The sequence below is a fragment of the Zootermopsis nevadensis genome, unplaced genomic scaffold (assembly GCF_977971745.1).
Source record: "Zootermopsis nevadensis isolate Lab colony 2312 unplaced genomic scaffold, Znev_1.0 Znev_ptg000010l, whole genome shotgun sequence".
NCBI lineage: Eukaryota > Metazoa > Arthropoda > Insecta > Blattodea > Termopsidae > Zootermopsis > Zootermopsis nevadensis.
The window spans coordinates 2,099,533-2,125,853 of NW_028259142.1; the positions used below are offsets into that span (position 1 = coordinate 2,099,533).

Here is a 26,321-nt window from a genome sequence, read left to right on the forward strand (position 1 = left end):
TCATTGCGCCGATTCTTAGCCATGTCAGTCGCACACATTAATTCATTTTCAAGTCTTAGTCACTTTTTGTATTTACTGACATGAAAATAAAATTGTGGTAAAAATGAGTTCTGCCCACAATGTGAATGAATATATTAATTCAAAACATTGACCCATTTTCCAGTCGGAGCATGGAGTTTGATCTTTTGATATTTTTGTAATTCACGCTGTCTTCATTTATAATGCTTGCATTGAGTTTGGTGGTGGGAGTATAATTTTATTTTTGATGGTTTACTAATGTTTATTTTAGATTAAAAGTAACCCCAAATAAATTTCTAATTTTTATTTTATTTTATGTATATATATATATATATATATAGTGGCTTTATGAGTAATATGGAATTTGAATATTGAAATATGTACGACTTGTCATGTAAGATTGTTTTTAAATTAAACATTTTTAATGTCTGCTCTTCCGTTACAGTATTCAGGAATTTATCTGATCAGAATAATTTGTTATGCAGTACTGAAAGCACAAAATTTTACTTAACGTCTTGCTGTTCAGTTTAATTTTACCATAATTTGATATTATGAGACCATTTAATTTAAATGCATTTGATGCAAAGAATATTTTATTTTAGGTACATTTAAAAGATTTGTTATTATTCTTCCATATACATGGAAATAGTAAATCGGTTGCCTGACGTCCGGCTCCGTCATCTCACAATGTCTTCTCCCCAGGTTCTTCTGATGTCCTGCATTCCTTCTTTCTGTGCGACGTCTTTCCTAACCTGTTTTTCTTTTACTTTTATGTACTTAATTCTTCCTGGAATGTATCCTTCTCTTTGTATGCCTTAAAACTCTGTCATTGCTGTTAATCTGCTAATATCTGCCTTGGTCCATATCCGAGTTTCTGCTCCATGTGCTACTATGGGCATGTCGTAACTTTGCCTTGCTTAGGAATTTGAATCTGCTTTCAAAAAGTGTTAGTCGAAAATATTTTAATATCTCGCACAGCTTTGGCTCACTTCATTGTAAATTAAATTGTATCAAATATTCTCCAAGATTTTATAGTGTTGTCTCTTGATGTAATTAGGTCTGTCTGTGCCTTGAATTTGGAGGGAGTTTGGACGGTAATGAACAGAAATTTTTTTATGAAGGTCCTGTGGTGTGGGTAAACTCATTTCCTATTTCCTCCTGCAAATTTAAACTGTGTGTGTGCGTGCAGCAACTTTTGGCGGGATAATAAAGTATTTTATGAACTGCCATCTTGTTATCTTCAGTAAGACTCAAGTTTATTATCCATTTGTGATAGACTTAATTACTTTGATAACAATTTTATGTTCAGTTCATACATTCTCTTAATTTTAATTATATCATCAAGAAATCTTAGTGCATAGTGCTGATTTCAGACCTAGGTGTGATGTTTTACCAGCGTCATATACGTAACTGTGGGGGATATTACAGTATGTCCACAAAGTCCCTTCGGGGTTTTGAAAAATTGCGGCGCGCAAACAAATTGAGCTAGCCACATGCGGTTTGCAGCAGATTACAGTGAAAATCTGGAAGTTTTTTACTGACCTCAGTAGACCTCGATGTGGGCTCCCGTGGTAGCACGGAGAACGTCCAGACGATATTCGAGCTCTTGCCATGTTCTGTGGAGCATGTCCGCTGGAATAGCCGAGATCGTATTCCTGATACGGGTCTTCAGGTCATCAAGTCCGTTAACTGGTGTTCGGAACACATTGCTCTTGACACAACCCCACAGGAAAAAAATCCAGCGGTGTTATGTCTGGTGAACGTGGAGGCCAAGGCATTGGACCGTCTCTGCCGATCCATCTACCTGGAAATGCCCTGTCTAGATACTCGCGTACCTGCAGACCCCAATGAGGTGGAGCACCATCTTCCAGAGTTTCACTGTAATCTGCCGCAAACCGCATGTGGCTAGCTCAATCTGTTTGCGCGCCACAATTTTTCAAAACCCCGAAGGGACTTTGTGGACACACTGTATATCAGAATGAATGTTTAATGTACAGTGAAATGTCATTTATGATATTTATTCTGTGAAACAAAGTAATTTGACATCTTTCTCCAAGCTGCTGCTATATACCATAAGACATGTTTCAGATGTATAATTTTTTTTTAGATTTTTACCTGGGAAGTTTCCTCCAATGTTTTTGTTTGTTGGAAGTACCCAAGTGAATGTAAACTGCGGTACAGATGTTAAGTGTGTCAGCTGTGATGTAACACAATAGATGATTTGTTTTTTGTGTTCATTTTTAGCCCAAAATTTATCAAGAGGCTCATACGTGTCCCTGCAAGTCCCTTCCAGTTCATCACTGAAAATGACTCATTCAGTATTAGGTCAGTTGGTTTACCTTATTCATTCATTTAAATTAAGTGAATCAGTAAATTGCTGTGGGTTGTGTACTTTGGGCTTTTTATGACTTCAAAATGTGTGTATGAGTTGGCAGGGTTGCATTGCGATCTCTAAACGCCGAATGCTTAGTTAAGTTCCTGAAAACTGTCTTAAAACTAATATACTTTAAACCCACGGCGTGGGTCGGAGTGCTGCGTTTATTTTTTTTGCAAGTTTGGAAATCTCCATCCTTCTCCGGGAAGGAAATTCTGGTAATGCTAGGGTAAGCTGAATTATGAGATTGTACTCACGCTGGAGCTGATGATGGTCTGCAAATTATTGTGCTTGCTGTTGCATGGTGTCATTTATTTTCCCACTGTGAACAGCTTTGTTTGGCCTGTTAATATGCTGTGTTCTATACATATCACTCGCTGATGTTAATTTTGGTAACGCTGAAAAGTGCTGGCCAGCAGAAGATGGAAAAGGGGGGCCTTTCCCCCCCTACAAAGAGCAGTGGTTCACATATTTACCGGGTTTTTTTAGATCTCATGGTTGCCACGTAGTTCCTCGTTGAAGTTACTTCAATATAGTTGCTGTGTTTGTTCATTGCGTTAACCTACAAAGTGCTGGATCCACACTGTCAAAAGGGCACAACTACTTTGATATTTTTCAGTCTTTCAAGACAATACTTTTTTTTTTAATTTCTATATATGCATAAATACTGTATATTTTAAGCTCATTTACAAAAAAATGTTTGCATAATTGAAAGGTTGTCCATCAGGCATTTTGTCCTTCATGAGTTTCTTCTTTCGAAGTACTACGTTGCCATTATTTTAGTTTTTAATTAAACCATTGTAAATGGTGTGGAGTTTATTACAATTACATATTAATACGAAGAATGCATGAAAAATGAATATATTGTCACATAAGAGATTTTAGGTTTGGACGGGCTTAAATTGTTTTAACAGAAATTCTGCCGAGACCATATCCAAGATTTCATTTCATGAGAACGGGTAAGAAACAGCGTAAAACTGATTATCCCCTAAATGCCATGTAGAATAATATATTCTCATATAAGACCTGTACATGTTCTGTGTTTAAGATTAGCAGAATCTAAATTTCAGTAAACTGAAAACAAAAATTTTGGTGCATCTTTTTCTTCTTACACGCTGTACGCAGTGTATCATGATTCTCCAGTAATACTGAGAGAAAAGGTAGAAGAAACAGAGGTCAGTTGTGATAGTTTGTACTTCAGTCACCGAACTTGCCAAATGGCGCATCATGCATAAAATCGGCTTCTGACCACAGTGACGACTAAGCAGGGCAAGTGACCCGTGTGTTGTTCAGGTTGCAGCATGCCTGTCCAAACTCCAGCGGCACTGGTGTGGGAGAGGCAGATTCGAACACGCCTACCACGAACAACACCAAGAACAGCAGCAGTAGAGGGGCGTCCCCACTCCACCAGCTGTTGCAACAACACAGCACCAGTGCTTTCACCAATACTGTGTCTACGACCGTTCTATCCAGTTCACCGACTCAGCACCTGCAGCTGGACTCCTGTGGTATGTCTTTTCCACCTCAGAGTCAGTCTCTCAGTGTCCTTCGTCTGTTCCTGAAATAGTAACATCTTGTGAGGTTTGAGGTTCTAACGGCAGTGAGGATTACGGTATCATTGTGCGTTTCGATGATGTGTAGATCCGTAGGTAGATACCAGGTTTTCAGATAAATTTACTGTCTTAATCTTCAGCCCTGAAGATGGAGACAGTATGTTACTCTCAAGCATTTTTACATACCTGTAAGGCTGCATGGTGTTGCAACCCAGAAGAAAAACATCGTCACCTCAGTAACATCTTGGTGAAATACCGAGTAGTATTTCTCTTTTGCTTTTCTCCTGTCTCTGTGTTATTTGGTTTATGGACTGCTTTACACGTTGCTGTACGCACAGACGTTTGAGTTTTATCTGTCTCGGACCCGTCACGTTTCTACCAGTTTTCTTCTTGGTGCCTTTCAGTCATGATTTGTTGTGTGGGAATGTGATGAGTTGGAGTCAGTGGTAATAATTATAGTGTAGTGTTTGAGAAACTACTGCTTGCCGTTAAGGAAAGAAAGAAAACATGAGAGGAGTACACTATGAGATCTTAAGACTGATCATCGAGGGCAAAATCCAAGGAAAAAGATCCGTCGGTAGACCCCAAAACTCCTGGATGAAAGACCTAAGAAGATGGTGCGGATGCACCTCAATAGACATCTTTCGAGCGGCAGTCTCGAGGACAATGTTCGCCAACCTTCGTTCGGAGATGGTGCAATAAGCAGAAGAGTGTTTGAGGTGTTGGGAAAATATATTGCATAAGATTTGTGCTATATTTGTAAAGCATGGTGGTCTAGCGGTCAGAACGCTGGACTTGTAATCCTGGGGGGGGGGGGGGGGGGGGGGGGGGGTCCTGGGTTCGATTCCTGATGGTGCCCGGATTTATAACTTGTGTTGGGCAAGGCCATGGTACAGGTATCACGGAGTCTTCCTCCGGGACTTCCCCGGTTTCTCCATTTTCATCATCATTTGATACTAAGCACACGGAAGAAGGCAACGGCAAAACACTTCTGGATTATTTGCCTAGGAAACATATGAACAGAGGGATCTTGTTTGTAATGTTACCAGAAGTCGGCTCCGACCCAACGGTACAAAGAAAACATATGAAAGATGTGCATGGAAGTGACTTTTTGTGGCTCTTATATCATCTGTTACAGAACTAGTAATGTTCTCTAATGTATAGTTCGCTGCCTTCAAAACTATTGGTCCAGTTTTGTTCTTTTTTTAAGAAATTTTTGTTTGATGCTTTGGTTGTTCAATAATTTTACCTACTTTCAATTTTGAAGGTTCAGTGAGTCAGGCCATAGTTGGGAGCACTACAAGTACACATCCGGTTCTGAGTCACATCGAGAATTTCCAAGCTCGCACTCCTGGTGCGGTTACAACTTCGTCGTCATCACCCTTAAGCAGTTCCTCTTCTCAACAGGATGTAGGCATTGACTGCAGGTAAACAAAAGGAACTTCGTTACGCAATGGGCTTGGATCCCTCCACAAGAAATGATAAAAGAATTTGTATCAGGAATCGGGCCAAACACCGCCTCTTCCGATTCTACTCTTCATAACATAAATTCAGCGATTAATAATGATCAATGTGAGCAGTGGTGGTGCGATGTGTTGTGGTGTTGAAACTGGTGAGGTTACATTACAGTCGTCAAAACTTTTCAGATTCCAGTACGTACTTGCGGCAGCCACTTCCATCGCTACCAAAGTGAACGAAGAAACGCTGACTTATTTAAATCAGGGGCAGTCGTACGAGATAAAGTTGAAAAAACTGGGGGAATTATCTGCCTACAGAGGGAAGATTCTTAAGGTAAGTGAACAGTGTAATGGTGTGGTGTTTATCTTCCTAATAGGGCTCTGAAGAAGGAAGTTTTGTTCATTCTAAAGCTGCTAATAAAGTTTTGTGTCGTGTGTACGTGCACACGTGAATTCACGCGTCAGCTTGTAAGTAATTTTACATCTTTTCAGAGTCTGATTAGAATCTGCTTTCACGAGCGTCGGCTGCAGTACATGGAACGTGAGCAGATGGCTGCTTGGCAGGCGTCCCGACCAGGAGATCGTATCGTCGAAGTCGATATCCCTCTCTCATATGGTATATATGATGTTGTTCAGGATCAGTACTTGCTGAACACTGTTGAATTCTTGTGGGACCCCACAAAAGAAGTGGGAGTGTACATCAAGGTACGTCCTGTTTTGTTAGCTCTCGTCATCGTTAAGGTTTAAAAAATAAGTTGCAGAGAAAATTGGTAAAGGACGATATTCTTTTATTCGTATCCATGAAAATGAAGCTCGTGTGTGAATATCTGCTATGCCTACAGCATGCCTCAAAAGTATGTTTACATTCAGCATTAGTGGAAAGGGTGTGGGGGGTAAAATGTGTATCCTCAATAGATTGCTCCAGAAAGGATTGGGGGGGGGGGGATCCTGATGAATTAGTCACAGCGTGCCTCACAAATATGTTCGAAGGAAGATAAAAGGGAACAAGAACATTTATTTTCACCTGCCTGTAGTGAAAATGTCACTGCTCGTCTCCTGGGTTCTAAAGTGGCCCATCCACGTACGAGTCTGGCTTGCGAGTCCGGCTCGGCTCGGGTCCCATCGAGCCAAACTGGTTTGTGCGTGGGGTGTCACGAGCCGAGTCTGCTATGCGTTTGTGGTGAAATATATCCGAGCCCGGCTCACGAGTCAAACTCGCTGAGCCAGACTCGTACGTGGATGGGCCGCTTAATGCCTCTTGGACTTGCGGGAAGTTCCCAACATTTTGGAGGAACGTACATTTTGTCTCCATCTTCAGACTTGAAGAAACACTGACATCTACATACAAGTCGACACAGCATTAAAACTTAGAAGACTGACATCAGCATTTTTACGTGGCTGGTTTTGCAGAAATAAGAGTATTGCATTGAATTATAATTTCCGCAATACAAGTGTTACCGTTCGTCGCTTAGTCTCTTCTTGGTAATACCAATTATATGTTTCATAGTAACCAATATAGTTCTTTAATTTCAGGTAAACTGCATTAGCACAGAGTTTACCCCAAAAAAGCATGGCGGAGAAAAGGGGGTTCCATTTCGAATCCAAGTCGAGACATACTTGCAGGGAGAGGGAACGCTAAGAAGATTACATGCTGCAGCGTGCCAGATTAAAGTTTTTAAGGTAACATAACCTCTATTGCAAGTCGACATTGTGATATTAGAATGCAATTTTATGTATAATGAAGTTGCAGGTTACTCTAGTAATGGAATTTAATAATTCATTTTAATTGGAATAGGAAACCAATCTTTATGGCCAGAAATCTTTATGCAAAGAAACGAGATAGTCACTAACTCTGTGGGAAGGTGATGGTCGATCAGCTCGTAAAGAAATCTCTTGCCTTTTATGGCATCTGAAGGTTCATTACTGTGTTCCCAAAACTTTGCCATGGGACTTTATCTTGAAATTCCCTTTATTTTATTTATGTTATTTCACAGCTTTAAATGTAACATCATTATATTACTTGTCAGTGTTTGGGTGCTGGGAACGCATGTCATTGACTTCCCAATGATTTACATTATAAAAGAGTTTCAATTTACGCCGGTTCGTCCAGGAACGCATCCCCGTCATAAATTGAGGGTTACCTGTATGCTGATGCCACTGTCTCGTTATATTTTCAGTTAAAAGGCGCTGACCGTAAGCACAAACAGGACCGAGAGAAGATACTGAAACGTCCCCCATTGGAGCAAGAGAAATTTCAACCTTCATATGACTGCACAGTGCTCAATGATGTAAGTGTCAAGATCTTCCAATCGCTGCATGTTCGGCTTCAACCTAACCTCACTCATTCCTCTTCAGTGGGTCCCAATTCGAGTTTCCAGACCTACAGTCACGGCGTAGTTGTACTGATTCTCGTATGCGGAAAGCTTTGGGCTGGATGCCTATTACATTAAGGGGGTTTTTACATATTTTTGGCCCTTGTGCTCTTAAACTTCAAATTCGAACTTTTTAACTTCGCTCTTTCAGAATGCATATCAGACCCCCCCCCCCCCCCCCTACACCAAATTTGTCTGCAAGATGTAGGGGTACATGAAATAGGTGTGATATGATTATATATTTGAGGTACATTATGTGTACATAAGAAATCATTTATGTCTAAATTTGGCAACTGGATTAATAATGGTCTGATGTGGAGGTATTTTTCTTCGAAACATCGGATGGGTCAATTGTAATTTAAAAAAAAGCTACGAATCCAACTTGCTCGTCCTAGTTTAAGTAATTTAATACCACGGACAGCAGTGAGTAATTTTGAGTTTCATTTGTCAGATTACTTCGGAGTCTCTGAATACAAACTCCGTAAGTCCCGCAGTAACGTCTACAAGTTCCGGCGGAACCAGCTTTAGCCCACACTCTGAAAACCAGTAAGTAACACACCATCAGCTTGTATTAGTATTCCTCAAAGGTCTTACTGATGCACGTTCTTTGTGCTTGGTGTCCCTTCTGCTCTCCTTCAGCTACAGATTACGTCAGTGGTCCCCAACCTTTTTGTGCCTACGGGCACATTTGAGAGTTTATGAGATCGTGGCGGGCACCAACCAATTAACAAAGCCAAATTTTCTTTTCTCTGGACAAATAAGATATGGATACCAAATAATACACAAAACAACACGACGTTTAATGATATAAGAAACCGTGCAATAAAAAATACGTAGTTTTATAAGTACAATTATTATTATTACTCAAGTGGGAGGTTAGTGTGATGTTTGGCACTGCATTTCATCGGCAAGTTTTTCAACTGTAGGAATCCGTTTTTAAAGCTCAGTTGAATTTGTCTTTATCTGTTAGAGTTTGAATATTTTTTATGCTAAATTATTGTAATTGATGTCCGCAGTGGCCGTGCAGTCTGAGGCGTGGGCCTTGTGCCACTTGGACCGTGGGTTCGAATCCCACTCAAGCCATGGATGTTTTTCTGTGTTGTGTTGTCCTGTGTACAGGTAGGGGCCTTGCGACAGGCTGATCCCTCGTCCAAGGAGTCCTACTGAGTGTCTCTAGATCAAGCCAACGAAAAAGTTGGGACCCGCAGTGCTCAGGCACTTGAAGAATGCGTCGTTCCTAGTACCCAGTATTATTGTGATTGTCCCCTTCAATCTGGCTGTCATTTTGCAAGAACTTCAGGAGTATGTTTCATTTGATCTCTTAATTTTGAACACTTAATCTGTGAATCAAAGTCCAGTGTCTTGCCCCGAGATCACCAGGTCCCACTTGGTAGTAGCCGCATATTGACTTACAGAGCATGAAACTAGTAGCCATGTTTATGTATGTGATAGAAATGTCCTGTAGAGGCAGGTTATCAAATCTTAACCTGTAACAGCTGTTCTGAAACCACCACAGTGGTCACGTGGTACTGTTAATCCCTGATGTTGTCAGCACTTCTCTCGTAATGCTTCTTAAGTAGAATCACATGATGGTTTAGTCCGTCTGGCCGGCTCCTGCCACATTTTATGTTGTTATATGTGTGTGATTTATGTCATACGTCTTGTTTGCGGAGTATTTACCTGACACCAGGATACAAATACCATACTAATATAATATTTTAGTGTTTCGTGTTGGTCAGTGTTAACTGGGACCCAGATCGTGTTTTTTAATCAGTCACGCTGTTCACTTCTGGTGTGACGCTGGCTGACATCGGACGACGGCGAATGTCATGCTAGACGCAGTAAAGCTTCAGATCAAAATTGTTTCACCATGGTGAACAAAGTGGGAACTATAATAAAGTTAAATCATTTAATTCCTCAGCGTCTGACGACGCGAACCTGAAATCTCACAAAACAATATTACTTTACTAATACACATTTTATTAATTTTTATAAAAAATAGCGTTCATGTTTTTAATACATGATTTGATCCATAATAAGAATGGATGATATTACGTTACGTTTGAAAAGGTATTGGGTCGTTAAGGAAACATTTTTCTAAGATTGGAATAAAGGCATCTTAATACTGTAGTGTGTGCAGCGCCAGGACCATTGTACGCATTTTTGCAAATTTTCTTTGCGGACGCCAAAATTCTGTGCTGACCAAGGTCTTCGTGGTCTGTATCACAGCTTCACATTCGTTCTGTATTTATATTTCTGCTGGCTGTCAGCTTGTATCTGTAATGGAGACAGTAGTTAAGCAAAATGATGGCTGTCTTGTGGGTTGTTGCGCCATGTAGATGTCAAAATCTACCGGGGTACACGGTGCAACAACCCAGAAGACAGGAATCTCCTGGTTCACGGCTGTGAAAACCTCAAATCCTACACAGTATTTAAGGAGTTTAATAGGATCTTGACACTGTTAAATGCACCTGGAACCTGTAATTACCCAGCGAAGATAACCAGAATTTACTAGTTTTTTGTAAAGCAGTCATTATCAAGCCTGTCATTGTGTGTTGAAATAGCATATAATATGACTATGAGAGAAGAAATGAATAGGCAAATTGCAGATAATACAGGACTAAACTAGATACCTTCTCGGCGTGTGAACACGCCCATTATTTCCAGCATTGGTGCTATTGGCTGTGTAGGAAAACAATTGTTTCCACGGACTGGAACGTCCGACCGTGTTCGGCCATGTTTGACTCACGAGTCGTTCGTTACCGAGCATGCGCCGGCTTGTCCGCCGAGGCTGGCTGTTTGTCGAGGCCATTTCTAAGGTGTAATCTGTGCCAGAACAGATAACTTGACCGTTTGTTTCCTCGTGGAGTATTTGTTATAAGCTTCGTCTCTTGCAGTAGATGACGTCGACAAATAATAACATTTCACTCATTCACAGCGCCTTCGAATGGACAGAAATTCGAGTTTATTTTTATTTTTATTAATGTACGTCTCTCGTAAACCGGGATGGCTCAGTCTGAAGCGATTGACTAGGGACTGGTCTGTGTTGGTTCTCGGCGCAGGCAGTGAGATTTCACCCGGCCCTGGGGCTGGCGGGCCAACGTTGCCTGCCTTTACAGATGCTTTGCAGTAGATGTTCGTGACGTTCGTTCGGGACACGTAAAACCGGATGAAGACAACGGCCTGATGTGGGCCGGATCTGGCAGGAGTGAACTAGTTCAGATTGAATTCTAGTAGTCGGGGGGAGACAAGACAGCCTTGCTACTGGCATGATAAGACAAAAATGTCGGCGCCTCTCTGATTTCTTAGGGTTACCGCACACTTGCCTTATGACAATTTCGGGAACTTGTTCCGAGTGCCAAGGAGGACCAGTCCTGCGGTTTCCCTACCGCAAAGAAAACTTATTTAAGCTGGAACAATTATCTAATCGATAATTAGTGACAGCTTGATAACAGGTACGGCGGAATTTTGATTTGTTTGTTAGAGAACGTTGAAGGTATATTTTGGAAAGTTTATCTAGCGTAAGTGGGTAAATTTTCGAGAGGTCTGCATGAGAAGTATGCAGTGGCAGCTCTGAATTTGGGAACCATCTCAGTATTTGCATTAAAAGACGGAGGAAAACCAAGAAAACTTGTGTTGAGATGGCTTTGATCGTCTGATATTTATGAGTTGAGTCCGTACCGCAAAGAAAACACAAGGCGTCTCCGACTACCATTGGTTTGAGGTAGTAATCTCTTTATACACTGGGAATCAGATTCCAGAAATAGAAAATGGAGTTACTGCTGGGCTTAAAACGATATGGACGAGAATCCCTTTGTCCTGGTACATTCGTGAACTGGAGAAGTATCAGATTAATGATTGCTCTCGTGAAAAATGTTAAAACCCGGTGTCTTGACGGGGGGCGCTGTGGTATCTTGTTGAGAAGTGACGTCACACGTATTGATTGCCGTGCATGGCTGTGTTCGAGCCGGTTAAGCCAAGACTCTCTGATCCAGACTTGTGGCGCGGAAGGCCTTTTACCCTGACAGCCGGACAGAACCGGTAATTGTGGAGGCTGAGTCCGAACTGCGTTTAGAATTGCATGCAGCGTGCTGATTCTGGAGAGCCCAAAACACGGTTTTTTTTTTCAAATTCTTTAGTTTCGACCTATGTTCCTGCGGTCTTTCAAAGCCACGGTTTAAATTCCGAGATACGACGTTTTGTAGGCACATTATCATCCCCATCTTGAGGATAGAAGTTTGCCCCAACACTTTCTGCTTTAGCTTGAAAGTATATACAGCAGACGATGGCAGCGTGTTCCTCAGAATCATCAATTGCCACTTACTAGACTGCGCTGTCTTCCAGTGTAGTCAGTTTGCTACATGAAAAATATACTTTCACCCTCAGTCCTATCGGTTTATTTAATTTTCGTAATTCGAAATTAACCCCAAAAATTGTGTGATACCCAAAATTTTGGTCGTTTTTGTTTCTTCATCTCATATACTTTCCGGATGATACCGATTTTGATCTGACTCTCTTATAAACGATTTTTGGATTTTCCAGCATTTTAAACCAAGCGACATTTTCTTAATCGCAGCGTCACTCCTTTTTTTTTGAAAAAAAGCGAGCATTTCCATAAATTTTGCAGTCATTAAATAAAGACTGCTTTTTCCGCTCATTTCTTTTGTAGAATCGAGCGGTGGTTGGTGCCTGGATGTAAGAAATCTGTTCTTCTTCCCGTTGGCTAAATTCCAAGAATGCTTACGTTTATCTTGATGTGATGAAGTTCACTACACTCATCCGATAATCATTTGTTGTTTTAATTGCATTCTTTATTTCTCCAGTTCGATTTGGTCACTGAAATCTGCGAGCGCAAATTGTTTTGTGTGAAACTCGAAATTTATCAAATTCGCGTTGTATAAACGTCATAAAACTATCATTTACGACATCGTAACCTTTGTCTTAGGTTGAGTCACGAACGTTCACATTAGTTATGTCTTTTCAGCGGCATTGAAAGATTAATGTGCGTTTTATCATTAACAAACGCAGGTTTATTCTTTTAAAGACATTTTTTCTGAACCCTTTTACAGCTTAGCATAAGCTGCTTCTACAGTACTAATATTTTCGTGATGTTCAGACGTCGCAAGGAATCCGTATAATTTGGAGATATTTGCAATAAAAGTTTTATAAAACAATATTTTGCTGAGAGATGTTTCAGCCTTAATATCCACCTGAAAACGTGGTACCACTCCTTGTCGGCTGTCCCATAGTAGCTTTTGTTAATATATTTGCAATTACTGTGTTCACCCTTAACATGAAGACATCCTACACTGGTGTATGGAGCTCGTGTTTTTTTGAGAGCAGTTAACATTTTTTTTATTTAGTGTTCTGTCTGACGACAGGTCCATATGAACAGGATCCTTCCATCCTTTTCTCGGACTGGGACCTGTTCATATACGTTCTTGGCAGATGATCCAGAAGTGGTTTGCCATTGCCTTCTTCTGTGTGTGAATGGAGTAATTGTTGGGATGCCACGGAGGAAAACTCCGTGTTGCCTAGACCACGGCCTTGCCCAACACAAGTTATAAATTCGGGCACCGCCGGGAATCGAACCCGAGACCCCAGGATTACAAGGCCAGCGTTCTAACCGCTAGACCACCTCATCTTATTATTATTTAGTGTTCTGTCTGAGGACAGGTCCATATGAACAGGATCCTTCCATCCTTTTCTCGGACTGGGACCTGTTCATATACGTTCTTGGCAGATGATCCAGAAGTGGTTTGCCATTGCCTTCTTCTGTGTGTGAATGGAGTAATTGTTGGGATGCCACGGAGGAAAACTCCGTGTTGCCTAGACCACGGCCTTGCCCAACACAAGTTATAAATTCGGGCACCGCCGGGAATCGAACCCGAGACCCCAGGATTACAAGGCCAGCGTTCTAACCGCTAGACCACCTCATCTTATTATTATTTAGTGTTCTGTCTGACGACAGGTCCATATGAACAGGATCCTTCCATCCTTTTCTCGGACTGGGACCTGTTCATATACGTTCTTGGCAGATGATCCAGAAGTGGTTTGCCATTGCCTTCTTCTGTGTGTGAATGGAGTAATTGTTGGGATGCCACGGAGGAAAACTCCGTGTTGCCTAGACCACGGCCTTGCCCAACACAAGTTATAAATTCGGGCACCGCCGGGAATCGAAACCGAGACCCCAGGATTACAAGGCCAGCGTTCTAACCGCTAGACCACCTCATCTTATTATTATTTAGTGTTCTGTCTGACGACAGGTCCATATGAACAGGATCCTTCCATCCTTTTCTCGGACTGGGACCTGTTCATATACGTTCTTGGCAGATGATCCAGAAGTGGTTTGCCATTGCCTTCTTCTGTGTGTGAATGGAGTAATTGTTGGGATGCCACGGAGGAAAACTCCGTGTTGCCTAGACCACGGCCTTGCCCAACACAAGTTATAAATTCGGGCACCGCCGGGAATCGAACCCGAGACCCCAGGATTACAAGGCCAGCGTTCTGACCGCTAGACCACCTCATCTTATTATTATTTAGTGTTCTGTCTGACGACAGGTCCATATGAACAGGATCCTTCCATCCTTTTCTCGGACTGGGACCTGTTCATATACGTTCTTGGCAGATGATCCAGAAGTGGTTTGCCATTGCCTTCTTCTGTGTGTGAATGGAGTAATTGTTGGGATGCCACGGAGGAAAACTCCGTGTTGCCTAGACCACGGCCTTGCCCAACACAAGTTATAAATTCGGGCACCGCCGGGAATCGAACCCGAGACCGCAGGATTACAGGGCCAGCGTTCTATCCGCTAGACCACCGTAGCGGCCAGTTAACATTAGGACCTGATAAGTTAGTTAAAAGTTTCCGCTGACCTAACAGCGCTAATTCGTTTAGGATTAATTAGAGAGAGAGAACTTTATTTTCAGACAGTACTGCGTCTTTGTTATGTTGTGCGTTTTTTGTAGTTGCACGAATACTAATGTTAATTGTGCGGCGACGCTGTCAGTAAGTGTACAATGTAAGTGTCGGGCGCAGAGCAGGGGAAAAGTGCTGATTTCGGCAACAAATAAAATGTGCCTCTGGTGCAGGTGACAGACAAGTAATTAAGAGTTTCGCTATATAATGTCATTATCATGCATAGTCCGTGAGACTACAGAAGCATCACGTCACGAGAGACACACGAAGAAGATAACTCACGCGTGTTCACCGCGTTACAGGTAAGACATTTCGTTGGTTTCCCTACGGGGGTCTTGCTGTCTAGATGCGTCTCTCTCACTCTCTCAGTACGCCAGTGTTTTGATTCAAGTACGGATATTGCTATTATGGACACTGACCGGAAGTTTTCATTACGGCAGAGTTATTAATACAGCCGGAAGTGCCTCTCTCTGCGCCGAATCTGCAGTCTGATCGAAGTCACGCAACGCGTATGAAGATATTTATTTATGGTTGTCATTTAGTACAATTCGATTGGATTTATAAACACACAGAGTCGCTTTGACTGCACGTCACGTGATGTTGCAACCTGTTCGTGTCAGTACGTCAGTTGTGTTTCGACAATTGAAGTACAACGTTGTCTGGTTCATTGGCGTCTCGTTGTTTACTTAACTTGCCAAAATGAATTTAGGGACACGTTTCCCGAATGTCCTGTTGCAAAGAAATCGACAATTGTCTCGTCTGGTGAACCATATTTTTTTTAAAATTTTCTCGTCTTCATCTAATTCATTTATTTACACAAACAGAATTTGTATCGGGAATGGCTTGCGTCATTTATCGATCGCATTGTATTTCCTGGATGAAAGAAAGTTTTTCATTTGCTGACTTGAGATATTTCGTTCTTCGAATGCTCAGTTTAACACCTCCAGATAAATGTCGAGGTAGTGCCTTTAATTACGCCACGACAGCTTCCTTCCAAATCCCTTCCAGTTCATTATTCTCTATTATCCTCTCATTTGACACTGTAAAGTCTGATATAATGAATAAGCATTGGTACATGAACAAAACATTTTCTCGACCAAGCTGCATGCAGCGGAGAAAATTTGTAGCATCCAGAACGATCTAGTTATAACTGACCTGTTGCAACTTGAACATGCGGTAATGTTTCGAAAGGGAAATAAAATTGTCCTCAGTGATCACGTATTATTTATTACAACTAAATCCATTTCATAAAATATATGCCAGAGAGGGTAAAATATACCTTTAATAAATGTGGGCCAACTTTCCAATACGCCTCTTCTGACTTTATACTCATATTCCAAAGCTTTTGTCATCCGTGGGAACATTACTGAAGAAAATCCCTGAAAATGGAGTCAGTATCTACCTCCGAAACGTTGGAACTTCCCTACAAATCCACACAGAATTACAACCCAGAAGACCAGTATCGAATTTGCTGGAAATAATTATCTGAAACTCCTTTTCTACTCTTGTCATGTTGCTCCGAATGTGTTAAGGTAATTCAAAATTGGTCCATTTCAAATGGGTTTTCGGTATACGGCCTAATTTCGGAAATTTATTTTGTGGCTAGGCGCGATGTCATATATAAAATCCACATTATGCCTGCTTCAGCGGATGCATTGCCTAAAACGTTTCAGAATTCAAGATAGAATGCATGCTTGACTGCTTTGTACGAATAAACTCGTGACGTATATCCTTTGATATCTCACACCAGATCAGCTTGGTTTTGACCTTTGATGTTTATACTCTCACTATGTCTCAGACTGTGGTATTTTCCATTGGTGTTTTTGTGTCGTCCTGAAAGAACCAGTTATACAATCATTTACTGTATTTCCCCCCCCCCCCAAAAAAAAGAAGTTTGTTTTTCCATCGAACCTGTTGAAACGTCAAATTTATGTTTTTGTAATTTTCTTATACCAACACCTGCGTTCAAGTTATTTCAAACGCTGTTGGATTCCAGAAGACCCTCTCTCTCTCTCTCTCTCTCTCTCGTAAGAACCACAAATATCATGCATCTAGGTTTTTTTATTCTGCGTTGAAATGGGTTTAATTATTTCTGAATCAGCGTTAATAACACGGTAGGGAGATCCAATCCTCCCGTCATTGACATAAAGCTAAGGACGAGACAACAAAAGGTCTAGTACTTTGAGAGCTTAAGGGCGATGATAAAAATGTTTTATTGGTGCCGTTCTGTAACGCCGGGCTATGTAGGCAACTTCTCCGTCACGACTGTGAAGCTTGTGTGTATTACCCTTTTGATCAGGCGTTCCCGGTTAGAAGCGAATTACCTCATAAAAATAAATGCTACTGGTTAACACTAGCTACCAAATTGGCGGCCTTAAGAGATTGAAATGACACGGACTGAGCGACAAAACAGTTTAGTTCCTTTCTCTACATTTCTAGACGTCTTATTAACCGGTTTCATAGGTGGCATTGGGGCAGAAAATGCTTCGTAGTTTGTTGTGGATAATCGATAACTGAAAACTTAGTGAAGTTGCCAAAATAAAAGTATGAAATTTCCCTCCGTCTCTTTAGCTTTGGGCACTGTGTGTTACGATGCTGCAAGGTCACATAATGTACTGAGTCTGTCTCTTATGAATGTGACCTTCGACCTGCAGATGGTAGGTGGTAGGGCTGGTCAACACGCAACATCTTGCGGCTACTAGACTATTTCGAGTCTGGCCACATATGATCTGTTACTGGCCATTTAAGAATTTAATTTCCGACGTGTGGTGTTTTCTTTGCGGTACGGGCTGAATTCGTAAATTTATGTAGTCGAGCTTCGGCTTCAGAGGGTTAGAAGTGAACACGTTTTGCAATTGCGCAGTTACAATTGGGATTCACTGGTGCCAAAATGCATTCCTGTTTGGTTTGCATATCGACGCTGTCATCAGATTATGAATTGGGAAGGACGTGGCCAACTTTAAGGTAACATTCGTAAGTTGGTCCTCTTGTCACCATGGCCTGGCACGTAATCAGGTAGCCATTCCCTTGTCTTTGAATCCGCGCATGCTGATATCAGTTGTGAAAACTTGTTGGGTTGTATTGAATTAGGTTAGGTTAGTCATGCGCTGATGTTCATGGCTGCCTGTTGTCTTACACCGGGTGAAATTTGGTCTCTCGCCTTGGGGGAACAATATGTTTTTCGGGTATATGAGAACAGGATACTGAGAATGTAAAATATTACTAGAATGTTTACCCGTCAATTGTTCATAAAACGTGTTTTTCAACAAAAAGTGGAATTTGAGAAGATTTGAAGAAATAATTACATTTTATGACACGTAGAAATTGTCGGCTGAAACTGGGAAGAGTAAACAGTTATTTTCATACGGTATCACGCAACATGGTTACATAAACATTCGTATTTTGTATTCGTTGGTTATTATTGGACAGAAGCTGGATTCAGGCAGTATGCGTGTTCAAATCGTAATTGTTATGACAGCACTGTAGTTTGGTTTGGAAATCGAATGATCACGTCCGCACCCATTTCTAGTTGGCAGCCGAAAATTACCGAAGATAGCCGAACACTAATTCAGTATTTCCCCTCTGTCACCCCCTGCGCGATCCTTTCGTTATGAACCGAGCCGAGCGAGAGTGTTGGGAGAACTGGCATAAACCAGTTGGAAGCCGATTTGGGTCGCCTGTCTATCCTTAGAAAACCTTCATTTGGAGCATCGCTAGTTGATGTGTTGGTTGCTTGAGTGTAGTGATTTCGTTGTTGTTGTACGGAGTAAACGCAACGAGCGTTGTTATTTTGTTTTGAAGTGACATATCCGTACCTGTTTCATCTTAATGTAACTGAGTCGCAGCATATGCGCAACACTTTTTCATCCTTTTCCTGTCAATGTATCAGGTAAAGGGATTGCGTTGAAAGGCGTTTTCAAGTTCTTCGTCATTTCGGCATTGTGGGTAATAGCGAATGAGTGTACAGACATTGAAACAGCGTTCGGAACTTACATACGCACGCCAGTGTGATTATTTTCTATCTCAGTATACGGAACGAAATTTCAACATTTGGGAATGGTGTACGCAGCTACGTTCAAAACACCTAGACTCGGCGAAATATACAAGCCTGGGGTCCGACAAGGGAACTGCTTCGTTCGTCAAGATCTCTTCATTAGCTGACAAGCAGCCTCTCCGCCCTGCGGTAAAGAGAAGTGATTGCAATTTTCAACTACAGCCACTTCGCCATCATTGTTACAGTAATCACTTGAAAAAGAATTCCACCAACTACAAGAACACACAGGTTATCCAGAACAAGCAGCTTCTGACAGGACTGGACGGGCTCCTCTTGTACGAATACTGTTACCCTCTTCAGTATTCCATCACCTGTGGTCCGAATGTCATTGAACTTGCATGGAAGAGGAATCGCAAATTGACGGGGAAGAAGTGTAGGTGCCCAGAAAATCCCACATAAATTTACTAACGTCCAAGAATACTTTTTAATTTTTAATCAAGAGTTTTGTCTTGTTTATACAGCAAACAGTATTAACGAAACACAATACCTTCATTTTCTGAAGGAAATTAAGTCCTTGTCTTGGTTCCAGTTCATCTGTTAATATATTTTTACAAATGCAAATCCAAGATCAGAAGCCAGACGTTAGAAGCAGGTTTGACGCTTTTTGACAGTTGCTTTGTCACTTTTCTTTCTCTCCACATTTTACTCATCACCAAGTGTTTCTTGGTGCATGTTTGTTTCTACTGATTCATGTTTCGTAATTCTCCAGATGAGCGATTTTTACCTAGTCAGAAAAGAATAGAGAAACTTTGGTGTTCTCATATTTCAATATGAAACATTAAATAGGACATAGATTCTCATTTTTCAACTTGACAAGCCTCCCATTTCCGACATACATTCTGCAGATATATTGTGTGTGTGTGGTGAAAGAATTTGTTGATCAGTCATGTTGGTTCTAATTAACACTGTGACATTGGCCCATGACGACTTTGTGGTCAGCACACGTTTCTATCATGCGATGTCGACAGTTCCTAATGAACAACGTATTCAGCTGGCATTACTTGGAAAGAGGGTTGCTGTAACATTTAGAAGAAGACGTAGCAGTCGGCTAGCCACTGGGGATGCAAGGCTAGTGTACTATCATAAGCGACCACGGCATCTGCACTGTCGGGGAGGCTGGAGGGCTGTTATTATGTAAGAACATGTTACTTATTCCTTAAACTCAAAAGCACATACATGGTTCAAATTTGACCTGGAATTTTTATAATAGTGTCTCGGTAAATAATCTTGCCTGTTATGTATTACACTGCTCCTGCATGTAAAAACTTGGCCAGTGGAATATTTTAGGATTGATGGATAAATTGAGAAACTACAATTCTGGGTCAAATTTAAACTTTCCTTGTATGCCAGATCTGATTACTTCTTCTTTTCCTTGGATTTTCATGGCAGGATTTCAGTGTACATGGATTTTGTGGGGTGAGCTCGCGTCAGTGCAGCTCATCCCTAAATCCGATCAATTTGTATCGACCAAAACTGTAGTATTTTGTAAATTAAATGTTTTCAGATGCAGTGAATACAGAACCTAGGAAGGATAAAATAAGTGTGGAATTTAGAATAGCGCCTAACGAGGAGCTGCGTGAATTGTACGGGTCACCTAGCATAGTGAGGATAGTGAAAAATAGGAGTCTCTGGTGGGCTTTACATGTAGCACGCATGGGAGAAGCAATGGGTGCATACAGAATTTGAGTATGGAATCCTGGAAAATTACCACTAGGCAGACGAAGGAGACGGGAGGATAATATCAAGATGGATCTTAGGGAGATCAGCTGTGAGGATGGTAAATGGATGGAGTTGGCTCAGTATCTTGGCCGGTGGCAGGTTTTGATGTTGGACCTGCGGGTTCTGCTACGAGGGACTTGGTTCATTATTGAATACAGAACAGGTTCAGTAAAATTGTTATAATTGTAATTAATTGATGGAATCAAACTACCTAAACTGTGTAACTTAGAAAACTTGCTTATTCACATGCTGTTAAACTGTTTTAAGGCAGTAACTTGTCTCATGACAAAAACTACCTAAGTCTTTTTTAGTATATCACTGACACTACGATAGTAGAGGTGTAGTTCCTACTTATCTTGACTTTGGCGTTAGATAGCAATGAGTGGTTAGCATATCATGCCCTGGTAGGTTGTTGGGTGGGCCCCAGATTCAGTCTTGATGCAAAGGCTAGAAGGAAATTGGGTACTTGGGGGTTATCGGGACACATCGCTTTAAAAATAGGTTAGGTTAGTTGTCATTTATTAAAATAAAATATAATAACTTTCAAGTATGTCATTTATCCACACACATTAACCTAACCTAACATATTTTTAAAGCGATGTGTCCCGATAACCCACAAGTACCAGAAATTGTTTGCGCCTGCCAGATATAGAACCCCCAGTCATCCGATCTATTGCCGTCATCTTACCTTCTGAGTTACCACAGCTGTCATTGTACATATTTGTATTCTGTATGTTTTGAATTGTAATTACTAATTGATTGAATACTTGAACGTCATGATGGAGGGAGTGAGTGAGATAATTTGAGAGAAAACTTAACGAAGATGACCAATGCTCAGAATATTGTGCAAAAATAACATGGTATAAGTTTCCTGTTACAATGCCACGCTATTTTTCTGCCACCCCACACCTTAATGGCAGACAGAGTCGGACTCCTCAGTAAGCTGCAGAACATAAAACGATGACGTGGATCCCAAGCAGAGACCTTATAAACTTTGCCTGACCCCATGTTCCTTTAAGCGGCCCATCCACGTACGAGTCTGGCTTGCGCGTCCGGCTCGGCTTGGGTCCCATCGAGCCAAACTCGTTTGTGGGCGGGGTGTCGTGAGCCGAGCCTGCTATGCACGTGTGGTGAAATATATCCGAGCCCGGCTCGTACGTGGATGGGCCGCTTTATAGTAACTTCTCCTCCGTTTGTCTGTAACTTGGCTTCCTTTGCTTACTGCTTTCTAAAGCTTAAAGTAGGATGAAGCATGTCGTTCCTAAGAGCTTTGTTTCTCATGCTAGAAAATTAATTGAAGATGGAAAAAGCAAACTTACTATTTGCCGTAAAACTTGTGTGACATTCAATTTTGTAGATGGCTGCCAATGTTTTGGGGGGTGATGTACTGTCACCATCTTCAGGGTCAGAGTTGGAGGTGACTTGTTCCTCTGAAATGTTGGTAAACATGTAAAATCCAATAATTTGCGCTACTATTTATGCAAGGGAAACAATGGTGTTAGTAAGTGATCAGATATTTTGAAAATATTGCTATAGAAGTTTATTTCTGTGTTATGTTAATGGAGGCGTAGTAGTATAATGCTCTTCATCTTGTCCACCGTGTTTGTCTTTGAGGATGGCCACAGTAAGATGGCACTGACATCACTTATTTCATCTGGAATCGTGGCTGTTTATACTGAAATACTAGTTTGAAAGAACATGCTATTTTGTCTTCAGGCCAATTGATTTGCTGTTTAGAATGTGCACAAAGGATACGCAGACTGATAATTACACTGTGTGTGTGACTCGTGTAAGCGTGCAGACGGTCCGCATCACACATGCCTGTAGTGTTGAGTAGTGAGAAATATGAAATATACTAGGTAGAAGCTGTATGTTGACGTACATTACAGTGGGAACCAGCAAAGAGGAGGTCGTGGCACTCCGACAACCAGCAGTTCTGCGACGCCTGTAGCCATTGTGACGACCAAGGAGGAACGCAGTAGCCAGCCAGTAGTGACAAATTTGGCTCCGCTTCCAGCTCCTCCTGCCAGTGCCGTGTTGCCAGACCCTCAGCCTGTTCCCAGTGTTTCAGAGTTACCGGTGAGTTTGTCTCTCAAGTTAACACCGTTCTGGTTTTCAAGGATTTGCTGCTCGATATGAGCTTAATCTCAATTTTCAATACCTGTTAATGAACCTCTTCTTCTATGGCTCTCCGGTCCGTATTTGGTCCATGGCCTACTCAATTCTCCTCTTCCATTCGGTCCTCTGTTAGGTCTGTCTGTCCGAGGCTTTGATTGAGGTCTCGAAACATGTTCCTTTTTACGGTGCAAGGTTGTTAGCCTTGCGACCAACCCCCAACCTTGAGGATCAGGGTACCTATCTTAGTCTGACCTCTCCCCCTCGACCAATCTGGCTAGGGTGGCCCTACCAGTAGCTCTTGGGGTCACTGAGGTACTCAAGCCCCACCACCACGACAAGGCACAGGTGTTATGTTTAAGTAAAGCATTTTCTTTCTAGAGCATCCACCGAAGATCTTTTAAATGCTGTTGTTTGGTTCCTGTTTTAGTAAACGGAGCTTTCTCAGCTTCATATGTCCCTCAGCGTCAAATTGTGGGTTAATTTGTGAATGGATTTGGAAGGAAGTAGTATTTGTCTGAAGGCCAAATGATAGCCAGATCAGAATTTGAACCCGGATCTTCTGAATACAAAGTACAAGTGTTAGTCACTCGACTAATACGTTGTTTTAATTTGCATGTAAAATCTATGCAGCATAGGAGAGTATCATATAATTTTCGTAATTCCGTGCTCGATATTTTAGCTGGGTCTTTGAGACGACTAAATAAATTATATCCAAGTGATGAGACTGCCCTTCAGAGAGTCATGGTAATCGCCTTTAAAGGAATTCAGTTTTAATATTGCAGTTGTTAAATGTTGTTGCTTTTGATAACAAATTTTTCACTGTCCAAATTTGACTAACAAGATGACAAGGTTATCTTCAGTTCACCTGCGATTAGCAAAGGAAGATTTTAATTTGGTAAAATAATGATGCCCGTCTCATAATAAGTGTTAATTAGGTTTAATTAACACTTGTGAGCCCTTACAATCATGTCCCAGTCAACAGATGGTGTGATTTTATAATTAACTGGGGTATTTAATGGCCTATGGTTTATAATAAGATTCGGCTGATTATACCGAAGTAAACTTTTCTGATTTTCTTCATATGCTTCTAATACTGATAGTGTGTACTCATCTGTCCGTGACTGTGTTTTCCTCATACTGCGTTTTGTATATTTAACCTCGTATTACCTGGCACCTGCCACGGTGGTCTAGCGGTTAGAACGCTGGCCTTGTAATCCTGGGGTCTCGGGTTCGATTCCCGGCGGTGCCCGAATTTATAACTTGTGTTGGGCAAGGCCGTGGTCTAGGCAACACGGAGTTTTCCTCCGTGGCATCCCAACAATTACTCCATTCACACACAGAAGAAGGCAATGGCAAACCACTTCTGGATCATCTGCCAAGAACGTATATGAACAGGTCCCAGTCAGAGAAAAGGATGGAAGGATCCTGTTCATATGGACCTGTCGCCAGACAGAACACTACACAAAAAAAAATATTACCTGGCACGTTGCTCGTACTTCTTTTGGACTGGTTTCTGGAGGAGAAAAAAAAAAGCAACCTTATAAGGTTACTCCAGGAATGACAGTTTAAAATCCCCGACCTCATAGTTGCTAACGAGCTAGATGTTCAATTTTAGAGGTGGGAGAACTGCTAATGCATCCTGACAATTTATAAAATGCGTTAACAAAGTTCATCAAGTTCCATGATTTAAATTTTTGTGCTAAATGGAAGAGAATATATGAAATACGCATGTTTACTTTGTTGTTTTATGATAAGTTTTTAATTATATTGACTACGCACATGACATTTGTAACTTCGGAATATGACCACTAAAATCCAGAGAACCAGGCTGTTGCTCTACGTTCGTTTAGGAACTGCTTGTCTCTTCTTTCCATTTCAGCCAGGGTTAATACGGTTCATCAGTGATAATGAAGTGGTTAACGCTGTACACTGTGTAGTCCTGTATCAAACCTTCGGTTTAGGATTCAGCCGTTTCATTTGCAGTTCTTTTAAATTTTCTGCAAAAATTGCTCTTGCCATCTTTGGGGTGAATGAATGTCAAGAGAAGCTGTGAAAACAAAAGTCCAGAGAAATGTAAACTTTGAAGGGGTGTCAAGATGGAGTAAATTTTTTTTCTACGTTTGAAACTTAGGATTCAGACCATTGACCAGGACAGCGCATTAACCAAGCATTCCACTTTCGCCTCTTCAAGGTCCCTTCCGTGTCCTTTCCAGTTCATTATTCATTAACCATCTTGTAATTCATTGCTATATAATCTGAGCTGTTGGCACTGCAGTTAAGTAACCCCCCTCCCCGAATATTCATCGCCAGAACCAGAGGTTGATCTTATACTTTACACATCAGTTAGAAAATTTTAAAAGGAAAGTAATCATGTGTTGGTGTACTGGAAGTTGAGTAACTTTGTATTTTAACCCTTGCAGATGGTGTGGGTCTAAAGCAAATATTAGAATAGAAATATTTTAAATTTGTAAGGGTCCAAACAGTTGCTGATAAAACGTCTCTTGCAGTTGTACCTCCAACCTCTGCCAAGTGAAGCCACCGCTCAGCAGACCTCGCAGTGGCTACAGTCGAATCGATTTGGCTCGTATCTGCGAGTGTTTTCCAGCTTCTCGGGTGCAGATATCTTGCGACTTTCTCGCGATGATCTCATTCAGATCTGCGGCTTACCTGATGGAATACGTCTCTTCAATGCTCTGCATTCGAAGTGAGTGAGATTTTCACATTGATAACTAGAAGTTTGGTTTTAGGGAGGAACGTTGATTCTGACAATTGAAATATATACAGTAATAATGGCTGAAACACGCAGAAAGTAAGAAGAGGCTTTAAAATTTTGCACCACCACTAGTTGTGTGATGTTACTGATGTCAATGTTTTGTGGTTGGGGTGTTCAGTTGTATGAACTGTGGTGTTGAGTGAGATAACAGTGTCCATGGGAACGGTGTGGGATGAATTGTGGCCTGTTCGGATATACTATCTCAGGATCTACTTTGAAAACCTTTATATCGATTTTTGGGGTATGAACCATGTATCTTCTTGGTGGAAGTGGAGCACGTTAACCCTGTGCCAGCCTGGTAAGATTTGTTATGATTTTTGTGGATTTTTAGTGCGCTTGTTTGATTTTGACTGCATTGTGTGTTTATAAGTTCTGTGGGATTCTCAAAATAAACATCATCAACCATTTGATCTTTCAATTGGTGATGCATTGTCTGAACTTTGAGGTAAGAACTGTATTTTTAAATATTATGTAAGTGAGCTTTGGCTTCAAAGGGTTAACCTGCAGTGCTTGTTTTTCAGGGCCATTGCTCCACGCCTGACCCTTTATCTGTGTGTGGAGCAGAGCTCAGTATATCATGCCCTTTACCTGGACAGTTTGTCTTGCGCTGAAATGGCTAGCAAACTGGCTCAACTGATGGGCATTACCGCCGATCAGATACATGACATATATGTGCAAGGACCCGGAGGAATACATGTCCTTATAACTGACGATGTTGTACGCAACATCAAGGATGAGGCCATGTTTACCATTGAAATATTGCAAGGTGAGATGATAATGTATCTTGTATGCCGTCTTGAAAATCACACCGTTTCAGTCGGTCTTACTATTGTATGATTTTACAAAGTCTGTAACAGCTGCGTTATCGCACTTAGTAGTTGATGTACACAGTTCAGTTTTCAATATTTTCGTGTGCTGTAAGAAATTTTCTGACTTCTGGTTTAGATAAACATGTTCTTTAGTTCAT

General features: G+C 41.3%; 1 protein-coding gene and 1 long non-coding RNA gene across 6 annotated transcripts in view; one reads left to right on the forward strand and one right to left on the reverse strand.

Annotated features, from left to right (window-relative positions):
• Nucleotides 1–26,321, forward strand: part of gem (transcription factor CP2 like gemini) — an 83,456-nt gene that overhangs the window by 51,033 nt on the left and 6,102 nt on the right. For 4 of the 5 annotated variants that reach the window (XM_087346200.1, XM_087346203.1, XM_087346201.1 and 1 more), the window contains 11 exons: nt 2,263–2,343; nt 3,686–3,900; nt 5,213–5,372; nt 5,592–5,736; nt 5,895–6,107; nt 6,936–7,082; nt 7,580–7,690; nt 8,226–8,320; nt 22,353–22,542; nt 25,089–25,285; nt 25,876–26,120. In XM_087346200.1, coding sequence (XP_087202326.1) covers nt 2,263–2,343; nt 3,686–3,900; nt 5,213–5,372; nt 5,592–5,736; nt 5,895–6,107; nt 6,936–7,082; nt 7,580–7,690; nt 8,226–8,320; nt 22,353–22,542; nt 25,089–25,285; nt 25,876–26,120 — 1,799 coding nt within the window. The remainder of the gene's footprint in view (nt 1–2,262; nt 2,344–3,685; nt 3,901–5,212; nt 5,373–5,591; nt 5,737–5,894; nt 6,108–6,935; nt 7,083–7,579; nt 7,691–8,225; nt 8,321–22,352; nt 22,543–25,088; nt 25,286–25,875; nt 26,121–26,321) is intronic. The other variant, XM_087346205.1, reaches the window with a different exon arrangement.
• On the reverse strand, nt 9,670–10,961 carry LOC110828076 (uncharacterized). Its single transcript, XR_002542558.2, has 2 exons — nt 10,408–10,961; nt 9,670–10,051 (listed from the first exon to the last, which is right to left on the reverse strand). It is a non-coding gene; the product is annotated as an uncharacterized LOC110828076 (long non-coding RNA).